This window comes from Somniosus microcephalus, chromosome 26 (assembly GCF_052327205.1).
Source record: "Somniosus microcephalus isolate GS21.2 chromosome 26, FLI_Smic_1.0, whole genome shotgun sequence".
Classification (NCBI taxonomy): domain Eukaryota; kingdom Metazoa; phylum Chordata; class Chondrichthyes; order Squaliformes; family Somniosidae; genus Somniosus; species Somniosus microcephalus.
The window spans coordinates 10,384,455-10,407,349 of NC_141012.1; the positions used below are offsets into that span (position 1 = coordinate 10,384,455).

The 22,895-nt window shown below is 42.9% G+C and overlaps 1 protein-coding gene across 3 annotated transcripts in view; it reads right to left on the bottom strand.

The window, feature by feature from the left end:
* Positions 1-368: 368 nt before the first annotated feature.
* The window catches only part of zw10 (zw10 kinetochore protein), a 35,207-nt gene continuing 12,680 nt past the window's right edge, over positions 369-22,895 (bottom strand). For 2 of the 3 annotated variants that reach the window (XM_085967802.1, XM_085967803.1), the window contains 11 exons: positions 22,434-22,583; positions 21,204-21,395; positions 20,869-21,032; positions 18,286-18,468; positions 16,408-16,646; positions 11,087-11,158; positions 9,408-9,577; positions 6,957-7,087; positions 3,878-4,009; positions 2,239-2,441; positions 369-685 (listed from right to left, as the gene is read on the bottom strand). In XM_085967802.1, the coding sequence (XP_085823928.1) occupies positions 565-685; positions 2,239-2,441; positions 3,878-4,009; positions 6,957-7,087; positions 9,408-9,577; positions 11,087-11,158; positions 16,408-16,646; positions 18,286-18,468; positions 20,869-21,032; positions 21,204-21,395; positions 22,434-22,583 (1,757 nt within the window). In that variant the 3' untranslated portion in view covers positions 369-564. The remainder of the gene's footprint in view (positions 686-2,238; positions 2,442-3,877; positions 4,010-6,956; positions 7,088-9,407; positions 9,578-11,086; positions 11,159-16,407; positions 16,647-18,285; positions 18,469-20,868; positions 21,033-21,203; positions 21,396-22,433; positions 22,584-22,895) is intronic. The other variant, XM_085967804.1, reaches the window with a different exon arrangement.

Genomic DNA, 22,895 nt, shown 5'->3' on the forward strand with positions numbered 1-22,895 from the left:
GCAGGATTTGGAAAGGAGGGTAAGTATTTTGAAGTCAACCTGTTGAGGGACAGAAGCCAATACAGATCGGCAAGGACAGGGACAACTGGCGAGTAGGACATACGAGCTGGAATTTGTGTAAATTTGGGCTCAGAATGTGGGCAGAGCGCGTTTCAAAAAAATCATGCCCTGAATTGCCAAAGGGAGAGTTCCCAATGTAGCACAAGCTCCCAAAGTACCACAATTTTGCATAAGTCGTCCCGGTGGCAGTTAAAATGCGGGGGTTCGGGGTAGAATTGGTACAGTCCCAGATCTCTTGCTGCAATAAATTACCTGCCCTAATAACTGTCACATCTACATGGGTACGATTTTTAAATTAACTAATCGGAAAGTATATACAATTTTTTATTCCATGCGGTATCAGTTAATAGAACAAGCCGGTTTCTTGAGCATATTGCTACAATATTCTACAAATGTATGCCTTTTAAGAAACATTAACAAATTTTAAAAAGGTAGCGTTTACAAGGTAAATATACATTTATTAACATTTTATTCACCGAATACATAGAAAAAACATAACTACATTTATCTAATTTTAGCCAGCGCTGCTGCTCTTCGTTCTGTGTTTTGAAACAAAGCTCGGATTAAGCTCTTTGCCTCAATTGGAGAAAATTCTGCTGCAAGAGGCCCCTTTCCATCAGTCCATCTAAACACATTAAAAAAAAAGTGGAATCAAAACAAGGTCCGAAGTTCTAAAATATCCTACAGATTAAGACCGAAGAGACTAAAGATACTCTCATCAATTTGGTTTTTGGCAAGTATTTTGTACAGTTGGTGGTGGCGATCTGGACACCAGATTTGTTTTGTGGGGGAGGCGGGGGGGGGGGGGGGGGGGGGGGGGGAGAGGGAGGGCAATGTTCCCTCTAATTTTGGGGGGGCTGCGTGGCCCATACAAAATTCTGCACATGCCCAGTTTTTCCATTTAAAAGCCCGTGAGCCAGCTGCACGGAACCTCCCGAGCGCTGCGCAGTCTAAAGGGAACATTGGTGGGGGGGGGGGGGGGGGGGTGCGGGAGTGGTTAGGTCACAGCCTAGCAGTCTGGCAAATTGACAACCCAATTTTTAACCCTTTGAATGTGTTGTTAAACCAAAATCCCATCCAACTTTTCAGGTGTGGCTGCCAAGAGTCCCACGACACAATTCTCCCAACATCATGGGCACCATTCCCCTTGTGACCAAAGAGACTGACTGGTCACTTATCCCATTGTTGCTTACGGGACGCTGCTGGCTCAAAATGGGTGCTGCGTTTAACTACCCAACAATCCTCTCAACTCCAGTGCAGTGAGGTGCTTTGAGATGTTCTGACGACTTGATAAAGACAGTACATAAATGCAAGTATTACCTATTAGTTCTTCCCTTGTTCAGCATCTGTAGATGTACTTTTGGCGTCACAGTAACTTTGTCTAACATGGAATGCAATGATTACCTGGCTCATTTACTGATCTTTGGCACATAAGCCAACATTAGCATCCAGGGCGAACCTGGATCCAAGGACGTGCTTGCCCATGAGACCCCAGCTGACAGATGGAGAGATCAAAATCGAGGTCTCCATAGGGAATAAAGAACTTCACCAATAGATTTTTTTTTAATGAACGTGCAACTCCTAATTCCCTTCCCCATCCTACCGTTTGTTTCTTCTCTCAGAAACTCCGAAATAAAAGTTGGCAGTTGTTTCCAGAAATCAGTTATAGGCTTTACGCCTGCCCTAGTGGACCGAGTAACTAAATTAGTACAGCATGGCATGGCATGGCAGTGCACAAATGAAGCAAACACTCACTCAGTGCCAGAGCAAGAGGAGGCCAGTTCAATTTCCCATGTGACTCCATTCCCCATTTAAGCGGCGCCAAGCAGGCAGATGGTGTGCAGAGGCTGTCATCTCTCAGGAAAAATAGGAGCGGGGATACGAGAGGGGGAAAAGTCAGGGAGCCAGACAAAAGGGACACTGGCAGAGGTCTGCGAGTTCGCTGGCCCATTCTCAGCACCAGAAGTGTAAGCCAAGTTGACTTCGGAAGCAGATAACTTAATTTGGCAAAACTACCAACAAATAAATGCTTATGCATGATTTATTGCTTTACTGAACAATTCAGAGTATTAGTTTAGAGAACCCTGACACAGCCATCTAGCACTATTATCTCCTATTTTTGTAGAAGGCAGAAATCATTTGTTTACGTATCAGCCCATTTATAATCCAGGGACGTACCTGTCCACAAGTTCCTGCAGACTAGCCTGCAGCACGATCATCAGCTCCTTGAATTTCAGCCATTTTGGCACATATATTGGAACCTCTTCCTGATACTTTTTGTTTTTGTTTTCTTCAGGTAGTGGTTGGAAGATTCGGGGCCCTTCCTCGAGTATAGTTCTACATAACGAATAGAGGCAGTCTGCGCTTTCCGAGGAGATGTCCTGCAACATGCAAAGAGTTGAACTATTCAGAAAACTGTAACAGTTCAATACAAAACTAATAGAATGAGTACAGAATCTACAATCACAGGCCACAATAGGACACCGGCTAATCTACCGTGCCAGTTGGGTAACACTCTCGCTACCACACAAACAGTAATTTGGTCGAAGGTTGTGTGTTCTGGCTCCACTCCGGGACTTGGGCACACAAGGTGACATTTCAGTAGAATACAAGAGTTTACGAGGCTTCCAACTAAAGGCCTACCTGCCTGTTTCGGAGAATGTTGAAGATTCCATTGACCAGAGAGAGGCCCAGGAGTCCTGGCCAATCAGTGCCATCAAAAACAGTCAAAAATTTACATTGAATTTACAATTACACAGAAACCGGCCATTCAACTCAACTGGTCTATGTCGGTGTCGATGCCTACTTCATTTAACCTGATCAGCATATCCTCCTATTCCTTTCTCCCTCATGTGTTTATCTAGCTTCCCCTTGAATGCATCTATTCTATTCGCCTCAACCACTCCCTGTGGTAGCAAGTTCCACATTCTCATCACTTTCTGGGTGAAGAAGTTTCTCCTGAATTTTTTCTTGGATTTATTAGTGATTATCTTATATTTATGGCCCCCAGTTTTGGGCTCCCCCACAAGTGGAAATATCTTCTCAATGTCTAACCTATCAAACTCCTTCATAATTTTAAAGGACTCTTAAGTCACCCCTCAGTCTTCTGAAGAAAAGAGCCCCAGCCTGTTCAGTCTTTCCCGATAGTTATACCCCCTCAGTTGTGGTCGCATTCTTGTCAATCTATTTTTGCACCCTCTCCAATGCTCCAAATGCTTTTTTTTAATATGGAGACCAGAACTGTGCACAGCACTCCAAGCGTGATGCTGCACACACAAACTAAAAATGGCAGGCTCTCAATTTCAACAAGGGAGGAGATAAAAGGGAAATACAGGATATTAGTTAATGCAAAAATAGACAAATGCAGGTGTCTCTTAAATAACAGCAGGATGGTGCATCCAAGATGAGATTTAAAGATTTTTGTAAACCCACAAAATACTAAACAGAGATTAAATGGGCAGTGAAACATCTTTTTGATTCTCCCTTCATAGCTCCAGAAGGCCACACTATTCGTGAATGAAAGGACATTTCAGTTGCCCATTTGGCATCCTTCATATAAAATATACTGGGTCTGTTATACAAAACTTCATTAAAGACAAACACAATCATGAAAATACAAACTTAATTCTATCCAGGTTCCCCATCCAGCCCCACCTCCAACATACGCATATCTAGTACAGAACCTTTAAATACAACCAATATCATTTGTGTGAATAAACTAAACCCATTCATCGCCCCATGACAAATCATCAGAATTCCACTCCAGAGAACGCAATATCCCTCGTTCAAAATCTCATCCCATTTCTTTTCAAATTACCTCTAGAGTTATGACTTTGTTCACAATCTCAGTAATTGCTGTGTTAAGCAAAGTACCCATGGCTTTGCAATATATATGCACCGGAAGCACGTCTTGCCAAACTTTGCCCAGACTCTTTAACTGATGAATCACCTGCAACAATTTAAAAAAACAGAAAGCAACCGTTTAAATAAACTCTGTTGATGGCGAGAACAGGACAATCTTAATACATCGCTGGATTACAGCGATATAGTAATATTCACAATACTGTAATGGGGGTCTCCCACCAATTTACACACAAAAAATTAAATCATTTAGACTGTAGAAAACTGTCAGCCAACTGGGAACTTGCTGAAGTCTGCAACTTGTTCCCTCAACAATTGGACAATACCGTGGCTGGGTTATCAACAGGATCCACTCTTCAATTAGATTTTTAAATACGAGTGGGAGTGAGACCACAGAAACGAATGGTTCACATGAAATTGCTGTGCAAGATAGTCACAATCAAGCTGTGATATTGTTAATTATCAAGCCACCCAATATTAGAGTATAGGTATATCACAGCGGACGCACGGGATCCTGTCTGGGAATTATTTTTTTTTGTTCGTTCATGGGATGTGGGTGTCACTGGCAAGGCCAGCATTTATTGCCCATCCCTAATTGCCCTCGAGAAGGTGGCAGTGAGCCGCCTTCTTGAACCGCTGCAGTCCCTGTGGTGAAGTTAGTCCCACAGTGCTGTTAGGGAGGAAGTTCCAGGATTTTGACCCAGCGATGAAGGATTGGCGATATACTTCCAAGTCAGGATGGTGTGTGACTTGGAGGTGGTGGTGTTCCCGTGCGCCTGCTGCCCTTGTCCTTGTCCTTCTTGGTGGTAGAGGTCGCGGGTTTGGGAGCTGCTGCCGAAGAAGCCTTGGCGAGTTGCTGCAACCTCAGTTCCGAGGGACTGCCTAAGAAGAGAAGGCAAGTTGCTGCAGTGCATCTTGTAGATGGTACACACTGCAGCCACGGTGCGCCGGTGGAGGAGTAGGTGAATATTTAAAGGTGGTTAAAAGCTCTTTTTTTAAATTAAAAAGACACAATGACCTCAATTAGATATAAATTACACAACAGAAACTAAAACTTAGCATTACAAGTTTTGAATGGTCATACATGCAAGAGCAAAGGCATGTTTATTCCGTGACTAAGCACAATAATTGTAACTTTAGGCCAACAGGACGAGACTCACTAACTTCTGCTTGTGTTACAGGTATTAATGGTGATGATCAGAATCAGGCTGCCTTACTTCACGTCAAATGAGGCGCTTGAAATAAACTTAAATGTTACACACTGTGCTTCGAGTGACGTCTGCTGACAGACAAGTTAATCGCTACAGTTTTGTGGTAGGACAAGGATTGTGTATATATTTTTTAAAAATTGCCAAAATCTAATTCTGCCCAAGACAGAAAAACCACATCAGTTGATAAGTTAGGCTGATTTAAAGCACTCACTCCCCTCGGTTATAATTGAAGATTCTACAACTGTCACTGGAGCTAGGATTTTTAAGCAAGATACTGAAACACTTGAATAAGTAAAGACTCAAAAAGTGGTTTGATGGGATAAATGTGAAACTGCAAATAAATTCCTGTCCAACGCCATACAAGGGATTGAGGTGCGATTTGAATCTCTTGTACAGACGCAGAGTTAAGAATGGCGAGAATATAAAAAGGAAATGCTAAAACCACACAGGTCAGTCTGAAAGGACAGGTCACGTTTCAAGTGTAGGCCTGTCATTTTTCTTTTGAAATGCTGATGGATCTGCTGTCATTCTAGCATTTCCTAATTATATTTCAGATTTTTGCCATTCTTTTTTCTCCCTTCATCTCGAGAGAATGGTTGCAGACTGGCAGGTGGCCATGATAGATCAACAGTGCAATTGTCAAAATCTCAATACAGTAATGAGATATGACCAATGTTACTTCTTCCATTATACAAGCAGGTCTACGCCCTAAAACAAATTGCAGGAAAAATGAGTTTGAAAAAGGGTGGCTTGTCTCTTTCAGATGCTGACAGATCTGCTGTGTACTTACATAGTATTTACAGCACATAACAGGCCATTCGGCCCAACTGGTCCGTGCCGGTGTTTATGCTCCACACGAGCCTCCTCCCACCCCTCTTCATCTAACCCAATCAGCACAACCTTCTATTCCTTTCTCCTTCATGTGCTTATCTAGCTTCCCCTTAAATGCATCTATGCTAGTCACCTCAATCACTCCCTGTGGTAGCGTGTTCCACATTCTCACCACTCTCTGGGTAAAGAGTTCCTCCTGAAATCCCTACTGGATTTATGGGAACAGAGGAGGCTGAGGGGAGATTCAATTGAGGTGTATAAAATTGAGGCGCCTTGATAGAGTGGATAGAAAGGACCCATTTCCCTTAGCAGAGAGATCAATAGCCAGGGGGGCATAGATTTAAAGTAATTGATAGAAGGATTAGAGGTGAGTTGAGGAGAACTTTTTTCACCCAGAGGGTGGTGGGGGTCTGGAACTCACTGCCTGAAAGGGTGGTAGAGGCAGAAACCCCTCATCACATTTAAAAAGTACTTGGATATGCACTTGAAGCTCCGTAACCTACAGGGCTACGGACCAAGAGCTGGAAAGTGAGATTAGGCTGGAGAGCTCTTTTTCGGCCGGCAGACACAATGGGCCGAATAGCCACCTTCTGTGCCGTAAATTTCTAGGATTCTACGACTATCTTATATTTATGCCCCCTAGTTTTGGTCAAGTGGAAACATCTCTACATCTATCCTATCAAACCTCTTCACAATTTTAAAAACCTCTATTAGATCATCCCTCAGCCTTCTCTTTTCTCGAGAAAAGAGCCTGTTCAGCCTTTCCTGATAAATATATCCTCCAGGCTCTGATATTAATCTTGTGAATCTTTTATTGTGCCTTCTCCAGTGCCTCTATATCCTTTTTATAATCTCGAGAACCAAGTGTGCAAAATGTTTCATTTTTATTTCAGATTTTAAGCATTTATAATTATAATTTTTTATCTCCGTAAACTCTCCGATGCCTCTGAAAATTAACAAAAACAAAAGCACATTTGCACCGCAACATCCAACCTGCCGGACAGCTTTGTTTGCAGCCGAGTAATTATCCGCATCATCCAAGCTTGAAAGATTCCTTGCGTTCGACAACCTTTCCAGCAACTCATCTCTCTGGGCACGCAACTGTGCCAAGAAACACTCGGTTCCTGGCAAGGAGAAACGGGATGCCATTTCAAAACAGGGTTTAAAAAAAAGCAACTTTTTTTTTTGTTGAGAAAGGCAATTTGTTCCATAAATTTAGACTTAGATTTCCACAATAAGATACACCAGTGCTCGTCAGTCAATCCGTTCACACCCATTTCAGCAGCAGCTGCGATGACCAGTTTCAAACTCTCAGGACTCCCAATCCATCACTCCCAACAAATTGATTTTATTTTGACTTCAGCCACAAAAAGTACTATTCTAGGCAGCATTTACTTCTGAAGAATGAGTGTAAATTAAAATCCATTCATTCATTCAGTAAACAATTTGCTTTGCAATTTTTAAAAACGAGGTTTACTGCGTCTTTAGACAATAATGAAAGTACGATTACACGTCAAAAATGATGGAGTACTGTGACCAACATTGAACAGTATTTAAAACATGTACAATATAATCTCATTGAAACTTATAAAATTCTAACAGGGCTAGACAGACTAGATGCAGGAAGGATGTTCCCGATGGTCAGGGAGTCCAGGACCAGGGGTCACAGTCTAAGGATAAGGGGTAAGCCATTTAGGACTGAGATGAGGAGGAATTTCTTCACCCAGAGAGGGGTGAACCTGTGGAATTCTCTACCACACAAGGCAGTGGAGGCCAATTCATTAAATATATTCAAGAAGGAATTAGATAAATTTCTTATGGCTAAAGGGATCAAGGGATATGGGGAGAAAGCAGGGACAGGGTACTGAATTTGGAGGATCAGCCATGATCTCATTAATTGGTGGAGCAGGCTCGAGGGGCCGAATGGCCTACTCCTGCTCCTATCTTCTATGTTTCTATTCCTATCAATTATTGATTCCTCTGTATGCTGCCACTCACATTCTACCCCCACGTACAGTGTGACTAACATTGCTCCCCCTAATTTTTTCGGGGGTGCACAGTCCCTGTAAAGGGTTGGGCGGCCCAATCAAAATGTTGTGCACGCGCAAAATCTCCCACTCAAAAGCCCATGAGCGGCCTGCACAGGACCTTCAGTCAACTGCGCGGCCGGGCAGCTTAGCGGGAACATTGGTGACTAACTTGATCAAGGCCTGCAACAACAACAACAACAAAAAATCACACTCAACCAGATTGCTGGGCTCAACACTTCCACTACCTAATGTACCAAATTCCCAATTGCAACACAGGTCAAGGTAAGGACACTTTCCAGAGATGGAAACAAAATGCACAAAAAAAGGAGCTGCTCTCGCTCACCTGCTAGCGTTTGGTCTGCAGAGTGACAGAGTCCCGCGAGCTTATCGCATGCCTGCCTTCTTAAAGAACTTGCATTGATATAGCTCTTCTGACACCCTCAAGTCATTCTGCACAGCTAGGTCCCACAAACAAGAATGGCCCGTTCATTTGGTTTGGTGGTTTTCAAGGGCAAAACGTTGGCCAGAACTCAAAGGGCAAGAGTACTGCCACTGGGTCAAACTCACTATCAACCGTGGAATGGTGCACCGTTTCAGGTGGTGGGTGGGGTGGGGGGAGAGAGAGAGGGGCAAGAGGGAATAAGAAGAGCATCCACATCTTAGATCAGCACAGTTTGAGCCTCGACAGCATATGACGCTGACAATCCAAGACACGTGTAACCTAGTCAATTTATACAAACAATGTTTTCATGAGTTCTTAAAAAGTTAAAAAAAATAGCTACCCTATCAAACTGTTGCTGGAAAGGCCTTAAGCTTATGTTTACTGAGATATCTACAGCACCACCAGCAATTTTCCATTCACAGCTTGGTGTGTTCAGTGACACCCTGTGATCACACTAATTAAAGCAGCAATTTAAAAACTGTTTAGATTGGTGTCATTGGTGACCTATTGTTACGTTTCTGTCAGTTCTCACAGACTTCTTCGGTTTGAAATGCTTCCTAATCTTTCAGGCAGCTTACAGCTCTGAAAATACTGCCGCAGAGTGGAAGAACACAGGCTGGCAGCCTTGTTGCTCTGTGCCACAAAGGAACTTTCTCAGCATTAGTGCCAATTTTCACTTTAGAATTCCCAGAAGCAAAGCAAGAAAATTCAACTGTTTACAATGTCACAAAAACATGCCGCAATATCGAAGTTTAGCAAAGTTCATATTCTTTGGAGGAGCAAGGTTTTAATTTAAACTAAATATAGCACAGCAACAAATCTGATTGCAATTGAAGCTAGAGATCTGTAATCACCTCCAATTTTACTTTTAACACGGTGGATAATGGATCACAACTGCTGTCGTGATAGAAAGTGTTTCGAAAATCCGAGACGCGGCTTAAATGATTAGTGAAACTAAATCCAGTTACACACCTAATCGCCTAAAACTTGGCACAAAGTCTACAAAGGTGGCAGCTCCATTGCACAAAGGACTTGGGAGGCTGCTTTGGAATTGGTGTCCCAGGGTGATCAGGTGGTGGGCAATGTACATGCAATTGTTGTGGTGAATGCCAGCCAGCTGGGGCAACTTCTGCAGGGTCTCCCTGAATGAGAAAAAAAAGACAGCTTTAGAATCTACCACAAGGTTGCATCGGCCAAAAATAACTAAACGGTAAGTGGAACGATCTTGACATTTAGTGACCAAAGCAACTATAAAGCTGTCCTCGTGAAGAAACAGTCTGATGAATAAAAGGACCAAGTGCAACTCAAGTTGTGTTAGTGTTGGCACTGACCCTTCTAACAGCAACTATAAGCAAGATCCAATTCACGATATGGCAATATTCCCAGAATAACATTGAGAAATGCTGAAGTTAAACAGAATTCCTGAGGGCACCAATTTTTTACATCCTTAGGAAATGGCCAATTCATTGTCCTGAAAAATGATTCTTACTGCTGATGTAGTAAAATCAGATAGGTCCTTTGATGCTAAATTTCCTAAGGCCATTTCCCCATCTCCTCTTGGCTTCAACGTTTCACATGTTGAGGCGAGTAGTATAGATGCATGAAAGGGGAAGCTAGATAAACACATGAGGGAGAAAGAAATAGAAGGATAGGGTGATAGGGTGCGATGAAGCTCGTGTGGAGCATAAGTTGGGCCAAAGGGCCTGTTTCTGTGCTGTAAATTCTGTCATTCTCTGCAGTAATTAGATTTACTTCCGTCTCTACAGAATGGGGGTCTTGTTCCTCTATCTACAGGTTCAGAAGATCACAAGGTGATCTCAGCTTAATCCTGGAGCCCACAGACCACCACATAGCCAAACATTTCTATAATGTTTTGGTGTGAACCCTGCATTAGAAAATTACAAAAGTCCAATTGTAACATTTTATTTGCGCACAGTGTCAGTGAAGGAATATAAAACCAATCTGTACCTAGAACTGTACGTAAAAACTAGATCAATTAGTCCGCCAAAGCCAAGTCAGTCAGACAGTTTGCTTGGAAGAGACAACCAAAAAAATCTTTCAATCTAGAAAGTACATTGTATGATATCACCTTATGAACACTTAAGTTTGTATGAAATTACTGTGTTATTTTAACAAAGGCCCATTTAAAATAAAACTGGTTAAAGCTTCAGTTTAAAAAAAAAAAAAATGGGCCAGTAATTCGTACGAATGCCGCAAGCTTTCAAGACAGTGTAATTTCTAGACTTCGGGCTTCTATCCCTGTGCCAGCAGAATCTTATTCCCTTCCCAGGTTAAGGTTTAATCAAAACCCCCTCAAATCATACTTAGTACCCCTCCCTTCCATTTTAATTCTAATTATATACACAGCAAGTACACCGGGGGGGGGGGGGGGGGGGGGGGGGATGAAAATGCAAACGCATATTTGTGTTGTTAAAACAAACCAAGGGTGGATCAAATGATTCTCATTTAAACACGTCAATTTATGCCCGTAGTGACCGTGGAGTTGACTTCACTAAATAGGCAGAATACACCATTACATTAACCAGCGATACGGTCAAGGTATTGCACCAGCAAATATAGTAACTAGGTTTCAAACTCAGCATTGTAAAGGAATTAAAAATCAACTTCTAAAAATGTTATAAAATACTTACTTGTGATAGGTAGGTACCACGTCATAGAACAAGTGGAACATGTTTCTAACTGTGTAGAATAGCTGCACGGCACTGAAAAACAAGCAAACACCCTAAGTACAAATCAAGTACCGAACAGGTATGACAGAAATGGGAATTGATGAGGCTCAACCCATGTAATGCAAAGTTTATTACGACACTGCAAAGTAGTGGGGAATTTCTAAGATATCATTTTATTATGAGATTAATTCTATGAAAATTGTTAAGTAAAATAGCGATGGGAAATTTTGCTTTTAATTAAAAATGGGAAATTGCTAAACTGTCTGTACAGCAACACACAGTGTTCATAATAAAACAGGGGAGCTGGAGACAATCATGCGTTGTGAGGAACCAGACATAGTAGGGATTACTGAGACATGGCTACAGAAAAATCAGGACTGGAAATTAAACATTGCAGGGTAAAACATATTTAGAAAAGAGAGGGGAAAAGGGAGGTGGAGAAGCTGTACATATTAGGGGTAACAATGGCAGTAGGAAAAAAAGTGGTGCTGATATTAGCAAGACAGAAATAGAATCCATGTGGACAGAGATAAAAGATAATAAACACTAATGGGGTAGTCTGTAGGTCACCTGCTAGTGGAAGGGAGGTGGAGGAAGAAATAGGCAAACAAATTAGGAAAGGAGTAAAAAACAGAATCATCATGGGGGATTTCAACTACCCCGATATTAATTGGACAGAAGAGGTAGGTAAAGGGGATAAGGGAGTGGAGTTCCTACAATGTGTATAGGACTCCTTTCTAACCCAATATGTAAAAGGCCTAACAAGGGAGGGTTCACTATTGGATCTAGTAATGAGGAATGAATCAGAGCAGATAAGAGAAGTAAAAGTAGGGGAACATCTAGGTAATAGTGACCGTAATATAATACGCTTTAAAATAATAATTGAGAAGGACGTAAGTATGACGAAGACCAGGGTAATAGATTGGAAAAAAGATGATTTTGAAGGGCTGAGAATAGAACTTGGGAAAATAAAATGGACAACAATATTGGCAAACAATGACATGGAACAGCAATAGGAAACATTTAAAACGGTGTTCAACAGAGTCCAGGAAAAATATATCCTGCTAAAAAACAAGAACAAGCTAAACACTAATGAGACACCATGGATGAATAAAGCCATAAGGAAAAACTTGAGGGTAAGGAAAGAGGCATACATTAAATACACGGACAGCAGGAGAGAGCATGATAAGGGAAAATACGAAGAGATTAGGAAAGAAGTCAAAAAAAATTAGGAAGGCAAAGAAGAACTAGGAAATTAAATTATCAAGGAACATACAACAAAATAGTAAAATATTTTACAGGCACATCAATTAAAAAAAGGGTCAGGATGGGAATAGGGCCATTAAGGGATGGACAATTGAAAATTTTCAAAACAGATCGCCAGGTTTTTATGAGGTAAGGGTAACAAGGGAAATGGATCAAAGGCAGGTAAATGAATTCAAGATACAGATCAGCCATGATCTAATTAAAAGGCGGAATTGGCTCGAGGAGCTGAATGGCCTGCTCCTGCTCCGATGAGGGTTCATGGAGGAGGCAGTGGAGTTACTGATGCTCATCAACTTCATTCGATATTAAATATTTGCCACTTCCAAGTTTGGTTGATTACGTGGTTTTTAAACCTGAAAAATCAAGAGATTTTCTCAGAACAAAGTTACCCAATTTTTTGGCCTGCATCAAGCAATAGTGAAACACCTTGCCGATGATTGAAGAAAGTATCACTCAGTCAACCAGTCAGCTTTAGTAATAACTGCTGAATGTGGATCGGAATGAAACAGTTCACTTGTGGAGAAATCTGCAACTTTATGAAGGAGGTAAACGTACACTATAAATCACGGCACTGTACTGAAAGAATTGGAACTTAGCACCATCCCACGGCCATGCAATGCAGTACAGAGGGCAGCAATTCTCAAACACCTCTCATTCGGACTTTCTGAATTTATGGTTTAATACTCGGCTTGCCAATGAAGTGTAGCCACTGTCGTAATGTAGGAAACGCAGCAGCCAAGACTGCTAATTTTGCAAGTTAGCAACCGTAGCCCGAGACTTATTTTAAAGTCTGCCAATAGTCCTGGAATGTGAAGCTCATTCACAAGCAAACCAATCCTTTCACAGGAAACTCTTTGGTATCCAGCACCGACGTGTTGGCGGTTGATCAAAAATTCCGGATGACGGAGAGGGTTATCTACCGAGGCTATTTTTAACAAATAAAAATTAAATCAAGAAATGTGCAGCATACAGTAATTGGGTACTCACCTACAGAATGTTGTGTTAAATGGGTGGTGGAAGATGCTTGATTAAGTACAGTACTGCCAGTTGAGGGTAATGCAATGCAATGACTACCAGCAGCGTGGGAGACACACAGTACCCCTATAAAATGGCGGATCAGAAGAGACTACCGGCAGCGCGGGAGAGTCAGGCTCCGGTTATTGAGGTGTTCCGACTTCCGACAGCGCCAAGAAGCCGAGTAGTGGCAGTTTGGAGAACTACCCCCACTGACTAACTCAGCCACCGCGGGAGGCTCGGACTCGGCAACATTGCCGGTTATTGAGGTGTTGTTTTCGGAGCGAGAATTTTGCCGGTTAATGGAGAATTCCGGATATTTAGGTGCCGTTTAAAGGAGAGTTTCCTGTATATGCAAGCTTACCCTGTGTTTACATGAATTCTTTTAATAACCGCTCCCTATGCAATACTGTCTTGCTCTGAGTGTCTTGCTCTATTGCTCAGAAGAGGGTTCTATGACAGTGGGTCATTAACCAAATAAATGACAAGCTGCAGACCCTGAAATTTAAAAAAAACTCTGCCCTCAAATTTATTTTTTAATCCTGCGCTTTGAGCTAAAAGATATTCGTATGAGGAAATGAAACACTTTCCCCATTTGAGGCATCCAGTGGCATCAAGTATTACCAAGTCAAATACAGCACAGTTAGACGCACAGTAAATCTCCTTCCACTCTCCCACAACAATGCACCTTACTCTTACACTTCAAAAGTACTTCATTGGTTGTAAAGTGCTTTGGGACATCCTGAGGTCGTACATGAATGCAAGTTCTTTCTTTCTATTAGCCCCCTCGAGTCTCGCTGATACAGGAAACTTTGTGCTATCCGGCACCGACGGGACCGAGCTGTTGCCGTCCCCGTCCCATCAAAACTGCCGGACAAACCAGCGCTAATGTTGAAACATACGGAGATTTTGAGCTCCGTATCTGGCAACAAACCCTGTTGCTTAGCAACAGCTTCTAAACAGTCGGCCGTACCTTGCAAGTGTCTCTGTAGCTTAGCAACAGCTTTAGCGAGACCTTGCAGAGCCTGACTGGTGAAAAAAAAGCAACGAAAAGAAAAAAAAACTAACGAAACGGCTCCTGATTTTTGCCGGTGGCTCGAGCATTCCGGACAGTTAACCTCCGGATAAACCAAAGTTTTCTGTAAAAAGATTACTGTCCCTTCCATTGCCCAACACAATGTACATGGGCACAGTCTAGTTTGAGTCACATGCACTGAATTTGTTTCTTATGCCACGAGCTCACTGTCAGAGATGAATGATTTGTAGTGGCTGTGGGCTTGAAAACAGTCGCAAATGCCCCCTGAAGATAATGTAATATTTCAAGCAGACAGCTGTTTCTCGACAGGTAACAGGATTTGAAACAATACACTAAAGGTTTTTTAATCCCATTCTGAATGTTTACCAATATATAATTGACAGACAGTATTTTTTAAATTTTAAATTTGACTCTCGAGGAATAGAATGATTGTAGGTTCTGAAAGAAAGCAGATGTCCAACATAAAAGCACGTCTAATCACGATTCTCAGGCACACATCAGCCATTTAGCTGACAGGCAGTGGACTCACAAAGGGGCGTTATACAACAGATGAGACAGAAGCATCCGACCGACAGGTGCGTGCCCAAGAATTTTAAGAAGAGTGAGGCTTTTAGTGGCCCCGAATCCGTACACTAACTGCAGTCGAGGTGATTGTAATCGGTTCTAAAACTTCCAACTGGTCACAAGGACTGCGTTTAAATCAGTGCAAAGTGGCTTTGCTGCATTAAAACACAAACGTTATAATGAAATCAATGGAGTGAGACTCCCTCCTTCACACCACTGCTGGAGTTGTAATATAAGTGCTGCCCAGGAGATGCCTAGGACCAGCTCCCACATCGATGTACCTTTGCTGTGGCAAAGCGCTTTGCTTGACTTGGTAAGTGCCCAAAATATGGCCAGTTCTCGGATGCGCGGTGAGGTGGAAGTTGAACTGGTACCGTAGTGCAGTGGGGCACAATGCAATGGTGGTCCAACGTGCTGAGCTACCTGAACCTAAAAAGGTACCCAAGAAAGTGATCTTGTATACTTCCCCCTCATTCTAGTAATATTAATGGTAGCTCATTGCACAAACACTGGTGAGAGACAAAGTTGCCAGTCTAATATAATTCACGATTAATGTAGAATGATTTGTTTCAACTGAATTAGAACTAGTAAATCTAAAAGACAAGGTAAACAATACCACTTAGACTGATGTCTATACAACTGCAACTCTAGGAATGATGAAACATTCCTGGACAAGGGGCGGGGAGGGGATTGTAGGGCCATGAGCAAAGAGCAGGGGAGGACGACAAATTGAATAGTTCTTTCCAAGAGCCGGCACAGGCACGATGGACCGAATGGCCCCCTTCTCAGCTATGAATTATTTAACGATCACCATATTTGAGGGGGCGATGCGCGTTCCTTTACCTAGTTTAATTTCCTACGGTTAAAATCCTGTGAGGACTAGAATGACAGCTTGTTAGATTGACCCCGCACGGAACCCTGGACGTGAACAACCGCCCGCAAAATGGCTCTCGGGTTATGGTTAAAGCAAAATGTTTGGGTAGAGAAAAACAATTATGCTCTACATCAAACCAATGTTCCCCCCTAATTTTTTTTTGGGTGCGCGGCCCCTTTAAGGGGCTGCACGAAACTTAACATTATGCGTGACCGGCAAACAGCCGCGCGGTTGGCAAACAGCCACGCGGCCGCACAGCTTATTGAGAACGTTGCATCTAACTCAGCCCAAAACAAAGATCTGAGGCTCTGGAAACAAAATCTTAGCCTATCATTCCAAATGCTGATGAGCCGCTGTTCAGTTCCAGCATTTTCTGTTTTATTTTGGATTTACAGAACTTACATTTTTATCCGTACCTGGACTGGGAGCGCTCAATACTGCCAATGGGCGCCAAAATCAGAGAACTCTTTTCACCCTAAAGAGCCAACATCTCTTACCACCAGCGATTGAATACACGGAATTACTTACCATTCAGGCGTGGCACTCGTGGCCTCAGAAAGCGTCTGGTAGGCCAGTTCCACCAGCTTCTGGACGGATTCGCTGATACGGCAGGCGGGCACGCAGAGCGTCCGATGGCCGAGCTGCTTCCCGCTCCCCAGGTTTACCATGTTGCCCGGAGCAATGGTGGAAGTCTTTGGAATTTTTGCTCTGCTGGCCGACCCGAGATTGGGCAGCTTTGGTATGGAGTTCTTGGAATCGGGTGTAATCTGAAGAAAAAAAACAAGCAGACAGTAGGACTTTGCACTGGCACAAGAAACTCCTGCTCACGGTTTTGCAACAAATTAAAACCTACGCTTACAAGTAAAAGAAAAAAAAAATACGGCCAATCAAAATATTGGAACTTCTAAGCATCATTTTTAGGACCCAGCATTTTACTTAATCTATAGGTTTTTAAAATGGGGAATCCTAGATCCTAGGGAATCAACAAAGTGATCCTAAAGGTCCCAGAGAGCAGATTTCTAACTTTCTCTATATTCATTGACTTACCTGCAGAATATATCTGTTGTACATTAATAAAATGTACATGTTCTGAAATTACAGCACTGTACAGCACAGAAACAGGCCATTCGGCCCAACTAGTCCATGCCAGTTTTATGCTCCACACGAGCATCCACTCACCCTACTTCATCTAACCCCATCAACACTGAGTGTCAGCCGTGGCTCAGTGGATAGCACCCTCGTGTCTTGGTCAGAGACTTGAGCAGAATAATCCAGGCCGACACTCCAGTGCAGCACTGAGGGAGCGCTGCACTGTCGGAGGTGTCATTTTTCGGATGAGACGTTAAACCGAGGCCCCGTCTGCTCTCTCAGTTGGACGTTAGTGATCCCATGGCACTATTTTGAAGAAGAGCAGGGGAGTTCTCCCCGGTGTCCTGGCCAATATTTATCCCTCAACCAACATCACTAATAGAGATTATCTGGTCATTATCACATTGCTGTTTGTGGGAGCTTGCTGTGTGCAAATTGGCTGCTGCATTTCCTACATTACAACAGTGACTACACTTCAAAAAGTACTTCATTGACTGTAAAGCACTTTGGGACGTCCTGGGGTCGTGAAAGGCTCTATATAAACACAAGTCTTTCTTTCTTCCTCCCTCATGTTTATCAAGCTTCCCCTTGAATGCTTTCTATGCTATTTTCTTCAGGTGGTGAGAAGGTCTTTCTAAAGTTAGGATAGAGCATCACCAAGAGCGTGTCAAGGAATGCTCCCCGCAAAAGAGAATCCAAAAGCCGCTGATTTACCGTATTAAATAGTGAACTTTCCAGACTCAACATTACTGCCAAGTTCGGTTTAGTTAAATTTGAACCTCCCATTTAATAGTGGCCATTTAAAATAGTGTTGCAACTAATATTTCAGTAAGGTGTTACAAACGGAGGGGCCTCTGAAATGCTACACAATGCCCACTTGAATTGTGAAAAATGCCAAACAGTACAAATATAAAATCTGTCCTTCCTGTTAGGTTGTGGAGAAAGTACTTTTGAGTTATGAAACATTAAAGGTGAAGTACTGGTGTGGGAAGAATGAATTAAGAGTATTGCACAAGATTGAAGTGTAGTGCCATTTTTCCCCTACAGCATATTGGTATCAATACACTAAATAAATCTAATGACCACACTCACTAAGGAGATTAAGCAAGCCACAGGAGGGGGGTATTTCTTGCAGTTTGGGAGATTAGCTGCACTCCTTTGAGCACGCTCCAACATTGCACCATTATTTATAGTTAGGTTAGAAACAAAACTGCAGGCCCACCCCCCCCAAAAGGTATGGCCAAACCCCCTCCACTCCCCTCCCGAGTCAGCTTGACGTGACTGTTTGGAGCTGCACACACGTGTCAACTAATTCACCTTCACAGTGTTGTGGATCTCAGATGTCATCAGGTTTCTGGCAGTCACGATCACATCCTGACACTTCTTACTGGCAAAGTGAACGTTTACATTCCTGGCATATTTTAACAGGTCCGTGGAATGGCCCTGTAAAAACTGCATCTCTTTGAGCTTCTTCTCAAACTTATCTGTTTCTTTTATCACCTAGAGGGGGGGGGAAACACATGCAAATCAGTGCCAGAAAACAGCAATAAAACATTACTTCTGAACTCACTAACAAGATTCTGTTCTCATTTACAGAAACTGTGTGTTATCCGGAGGCTAACTGTCCGGAATGCTCGAGCCACCGGCAAAAATCAGGAGCCGTTTTCGTTAGGTTTTTTTTCTTCTCGTTGCTTTTTTCCTCAACAAGTCAAGCTCTGCAAGGTCTGCTGAAGCTGTTGCTAAGCTACAGAGACGCTACAAAGAGGCTTGGACTGTTTAGAAGCTGTTGCTAAGGGTTTGTTGACAGATACAGAGCTCAAAAGCTCCGTATGCTTCAACATTAGCGCTGGAGTGTCCGGCAGTTTTGAGGGAACGGCAACAGCTCAGTCCCGTCGGTGCCGGATAGCACAAAGTTTCCTGTATATCCCTGAAACTCAAAAATCATAGCACCCTCTCGAGGATCTATACCCCCTGGAATTGCAACAAATCTAGTCAATTTAAGTAAACCATTTTCATTAAAAAAAAACAGCAGTGATAAGGGTGCACAGCAAAGCCCATAAGTCCAGATGATTGTCTAAACTAATCCTCCACGCATCAGCCTGGCTAGTTCCACAGTGAATTCCTCCGAAACGGAAAGCACTGTATTTTGCTTCTCTCCAAAGCCAGTCTTAGCTTACTTTGAGTAGCATTATAGTCAGGTGCTCCTGCTCATTCGGAAAATGAGCTCAGAATTAATTTCGGAAAGGATCAGGAAGATTCCTCGACAGTACAGGGCAGAGATGAAGAGGGTGGAAGGAGGTAAGAGCAGCCCCCTGGCATTCCTGTTTCAGAACAAATTTGCATTTGGCCTTCCATCTGCAATGTTAGGGGAGGGTTAACGCTCAATGTTCCCGTTAAGCCGCGCAGCAGTCTTAAGGTCTGAGACTGTGCCTCAGAAGGTCCCGCGCAAGCCGCTCAGCGGCTTTTAAATGGAGAAACCGCGCACAAGTTTGAATGGGCCGCGCAGCCAGTTAAAGGGACCGCACACCTAAAAGAAAATTACAGGGCACATTGGTGGACATCCTATGAAAGATTTTTTAGATAGATATACACATACATATAATTGCACATAAAACACATTGGCCCAGAAATTCGGGTTCCAACACGCAAGTACGCACGGAGTACTCACACGTAGGCCCAACGAAAGTGCCAGTTTCGTGCATGCGCGGGAAACCGGCACTTCCGTTCCCCTGAAAGAAGGGGTTCAGAAGTCGAATGCGTGCGCCGGAGAGGCAGCGGGTGCGCATTGAACTTACGTTTTTTTTCCAGGTTTCTCCGGGAGGGTAAGTCTCCAGCAGTTACACTTTTAAAAAGCAGGCGCAAGGCCTGCTTTTAACAAGGTAAGTGGTGAATTAATTAAAATTAAAACATTTTTTCCCACAGGTTTATTATTTTTTAAATACTTTAAAGAAAGGTAAGCTTATTTTTAGCCCCGTTAGAAAATGTAATTAATTTTTTCAAAAATTTAAATTGTTTAAAATAAAACTGTGTACCATCTACAAGATGCACTACAGCAACTCGCCAAAGCTCCTTCAACAGCACCTTCCAAACCCGCGGCCTCTACCACTTAGAAGGACAAGGGCAGCAGACGCATGGGAACATCACCACCTACAAGTTCCCCTCCAAGCCACACACCATCCTGACTTGGACCTGTATCGCCGTTCCTTCACTGTCGCTGGGCCAAAATCCTGGAACTCCCTTCCTAACAGCATTGTGGGTGTACCTACACCATATGGACTGCAGCGGTTCAAGGCGGCTGCTCACCACCATCTTCTCAAGGGCAATTAGGGATGGGCACTAAATGCAGGCCTAGCCAGCGACGCCCATATCCCATCAATGAATTTAAAAAAATTTCATGTAATTTATAGTTTATTTTAAAAATGTGATTTTTTTTTTTAAATGAGGTTTTAGTGATGTTTTGGGACTTATTAGTATTTATAGGTTTGACAGCTCTTCCTGTCAAACTTATGAATGTAGCATTCCCTGCTACCATTGGCTCCCCATGGCCCACGTGAACCCAGGGGATGCTTCGAACTAACTGCGCCCCTGGGATACGCAAGCACTGCACGCCGGCAGTTGGAGCAGGCCCAGGATCGGAAACCCACGCGGGCCCACAGCTCAACGGCCGGCGCGCTAGGTAAGTGCAGGTCGGAGGCTTGCACCCGCGGGAAGCCCCAGACACGGATTTCTGGACCATTAGCTTTCTCCAAATCCATCAACTTCTTATTGTAAACTACCAATCCTTATAATTACAGGGCTTTCAAAACTGTTATGCAACAAGTTTCACTCAGCAGTCCCAGGAGTGGCTGCTGATCAATTTTCCCCATCTGCTGGTAAAGTTAGCTTTGCACATCTCCTTACCTCTTCATACTGATCCAACTGGCTGCTGTTTGCTGGTATAGAATACACCAAACAGTTCTTGATAATAATTTCTGATAAATCCTCCCAGATCATGTCTCCCAGCATCTCTGCCAGGGTTACATCCTGCTTCACGTTACAATCCACAGAGTCCCAGAGAGGCACATCTAACGCAAATGCCAAAGGGAAGGCACAATCAATATTCTACACATCCAATTGTAAGCTTTCTATCTGAATTATGCCGTTAGACTAATTTCACAGAAGGCTTAAGACGGTAACAAGTAAAGTTTCCTATCATACATTCAGGGAGTGGAGGAGACAAAAAAAAGTGTACGTACAAAGCAGATGTTGGTGCAGGAACTCCAACACAGTGATCATCTTCTGGTAAACCTTTGCTGGCGAGGCATGGTCAGATTTCCTTTCAACTGCACTGAACCGCAAAACTGCATCATTTGTCTGAAGTTCAATCTCAACATCAAGGGAAGGATCAACAACCAGTGGCTTCAAAATATATTTCAACAGGATCTGGCCTGTACAATTCAGAGACGTACATGCACATTAAGCGGTGAAAGGGGACCAGAGCAAAAACATAAATGACATTCTGCAACAATGCAATTGTTAAGTGTATGATCCCCAAACTTGCACTCAAAAGTAGACACAAATAGATGAGAAATACAATGGGACCTCTGCCACTCCACTCCACTCCCCTACCCTACCCAGCATGGGTAATGCAAATTGCCAGTTAATTGAATCCCTTGAATCATTTTATAGGTGTTTTAAAACTGCATGAACTCCTCCATTTTAATCTGAAACCATAATTAGAGTGAAACTTCAGAAGTAAAAAAAAAAAAATCTCCATCAGGAGTCACCTGGCATCATTGTCTACTAGTCTAAAAGTGAGTAGGCAGCAATTTCAGTTAAGGCAACTTAATCTTCAGGAAATTGCTGCTTTTTGTTGCTAACACAAAGGAGGTGCTTTGCAGGCAGAGCACAGAGTATGAAAATGAGTGCATAATTTACAAGGTTATGATCTACATACTTTCCTGGGAGTGAAGAGAAATAAATGCTTTTATTCAGAAATTGTGGAATTAAAAGTTTTGAGCAGTGCACAGAAATTAAGTATTTTATGATTGGACAAGCCAATTTCTGAGGCACTTTTCATTGCTCTTGTAGACTTACAGTTGGATGATTAGTTCTCACGTTCCTTCTACACAGGTGGAAATTTAGTGAAAAGTCGGAGTTGTTTAGGCTCGTTACATGGAATGTGAACAGACAGTAGAATTTTAATTTTGGGGTTATATAAATTATTTTAACATTCGAATTTTCATTTTGTTCTTCCCAACACCCAAGGGACAAATATCACAAACCTGCGTCCTACCAATCCAGGCTGCGGTACATCTATACATCAACCATGTCGTCTGCCTCTTAGAACCTTGTCCGACTTGGAAAGTAAAGATTGTACAGCTACATTTGTGATCTACAGTGCCGAGACTTCACAATATTCAGCACGTTACGGCCACGAATGGAAAAATAAAACCCGAAATGTTTTACGAGTGAAAATTGCTTACTGAAGAATTTCAGTTTTCGGTTGAGTTCCCCGAGGATAGCAAAGCCTTGAAAGATCGACACAAGCAGAGGCTCAAGGTCACTCTTCTTCTTCGATGTCATGCTGCGCAGGCGGAGCTCGGTCTTCAAAGTCCACCCGAACAAATCCTCAGCTGGAGGAAAAACAGCAACAAGTGATCAGCGCCGCCCAGGTGTCACCAGTTTCACCGTCACTTCACATCGAAAAAAAAAACTATTTCTTCTGTGGAGGCAAGTGGAAAATACTGGGGGCTACGGTGCACAAGCTCCCTTGGTGCTGGCGAGCTTGATGAAAATGAGCTGGGACCTCGAAGCAAGTCATCCACGAATCCCTGATCTAGGAATGGACAATGTGTGCACCTCTTCCAGGAAGGAAAGAAAATGAAGAGCGAAGTAAAAAAAAGTTATTCAAATTCTGAGAACCAGAAAAGCCAGAAGGATTAAGT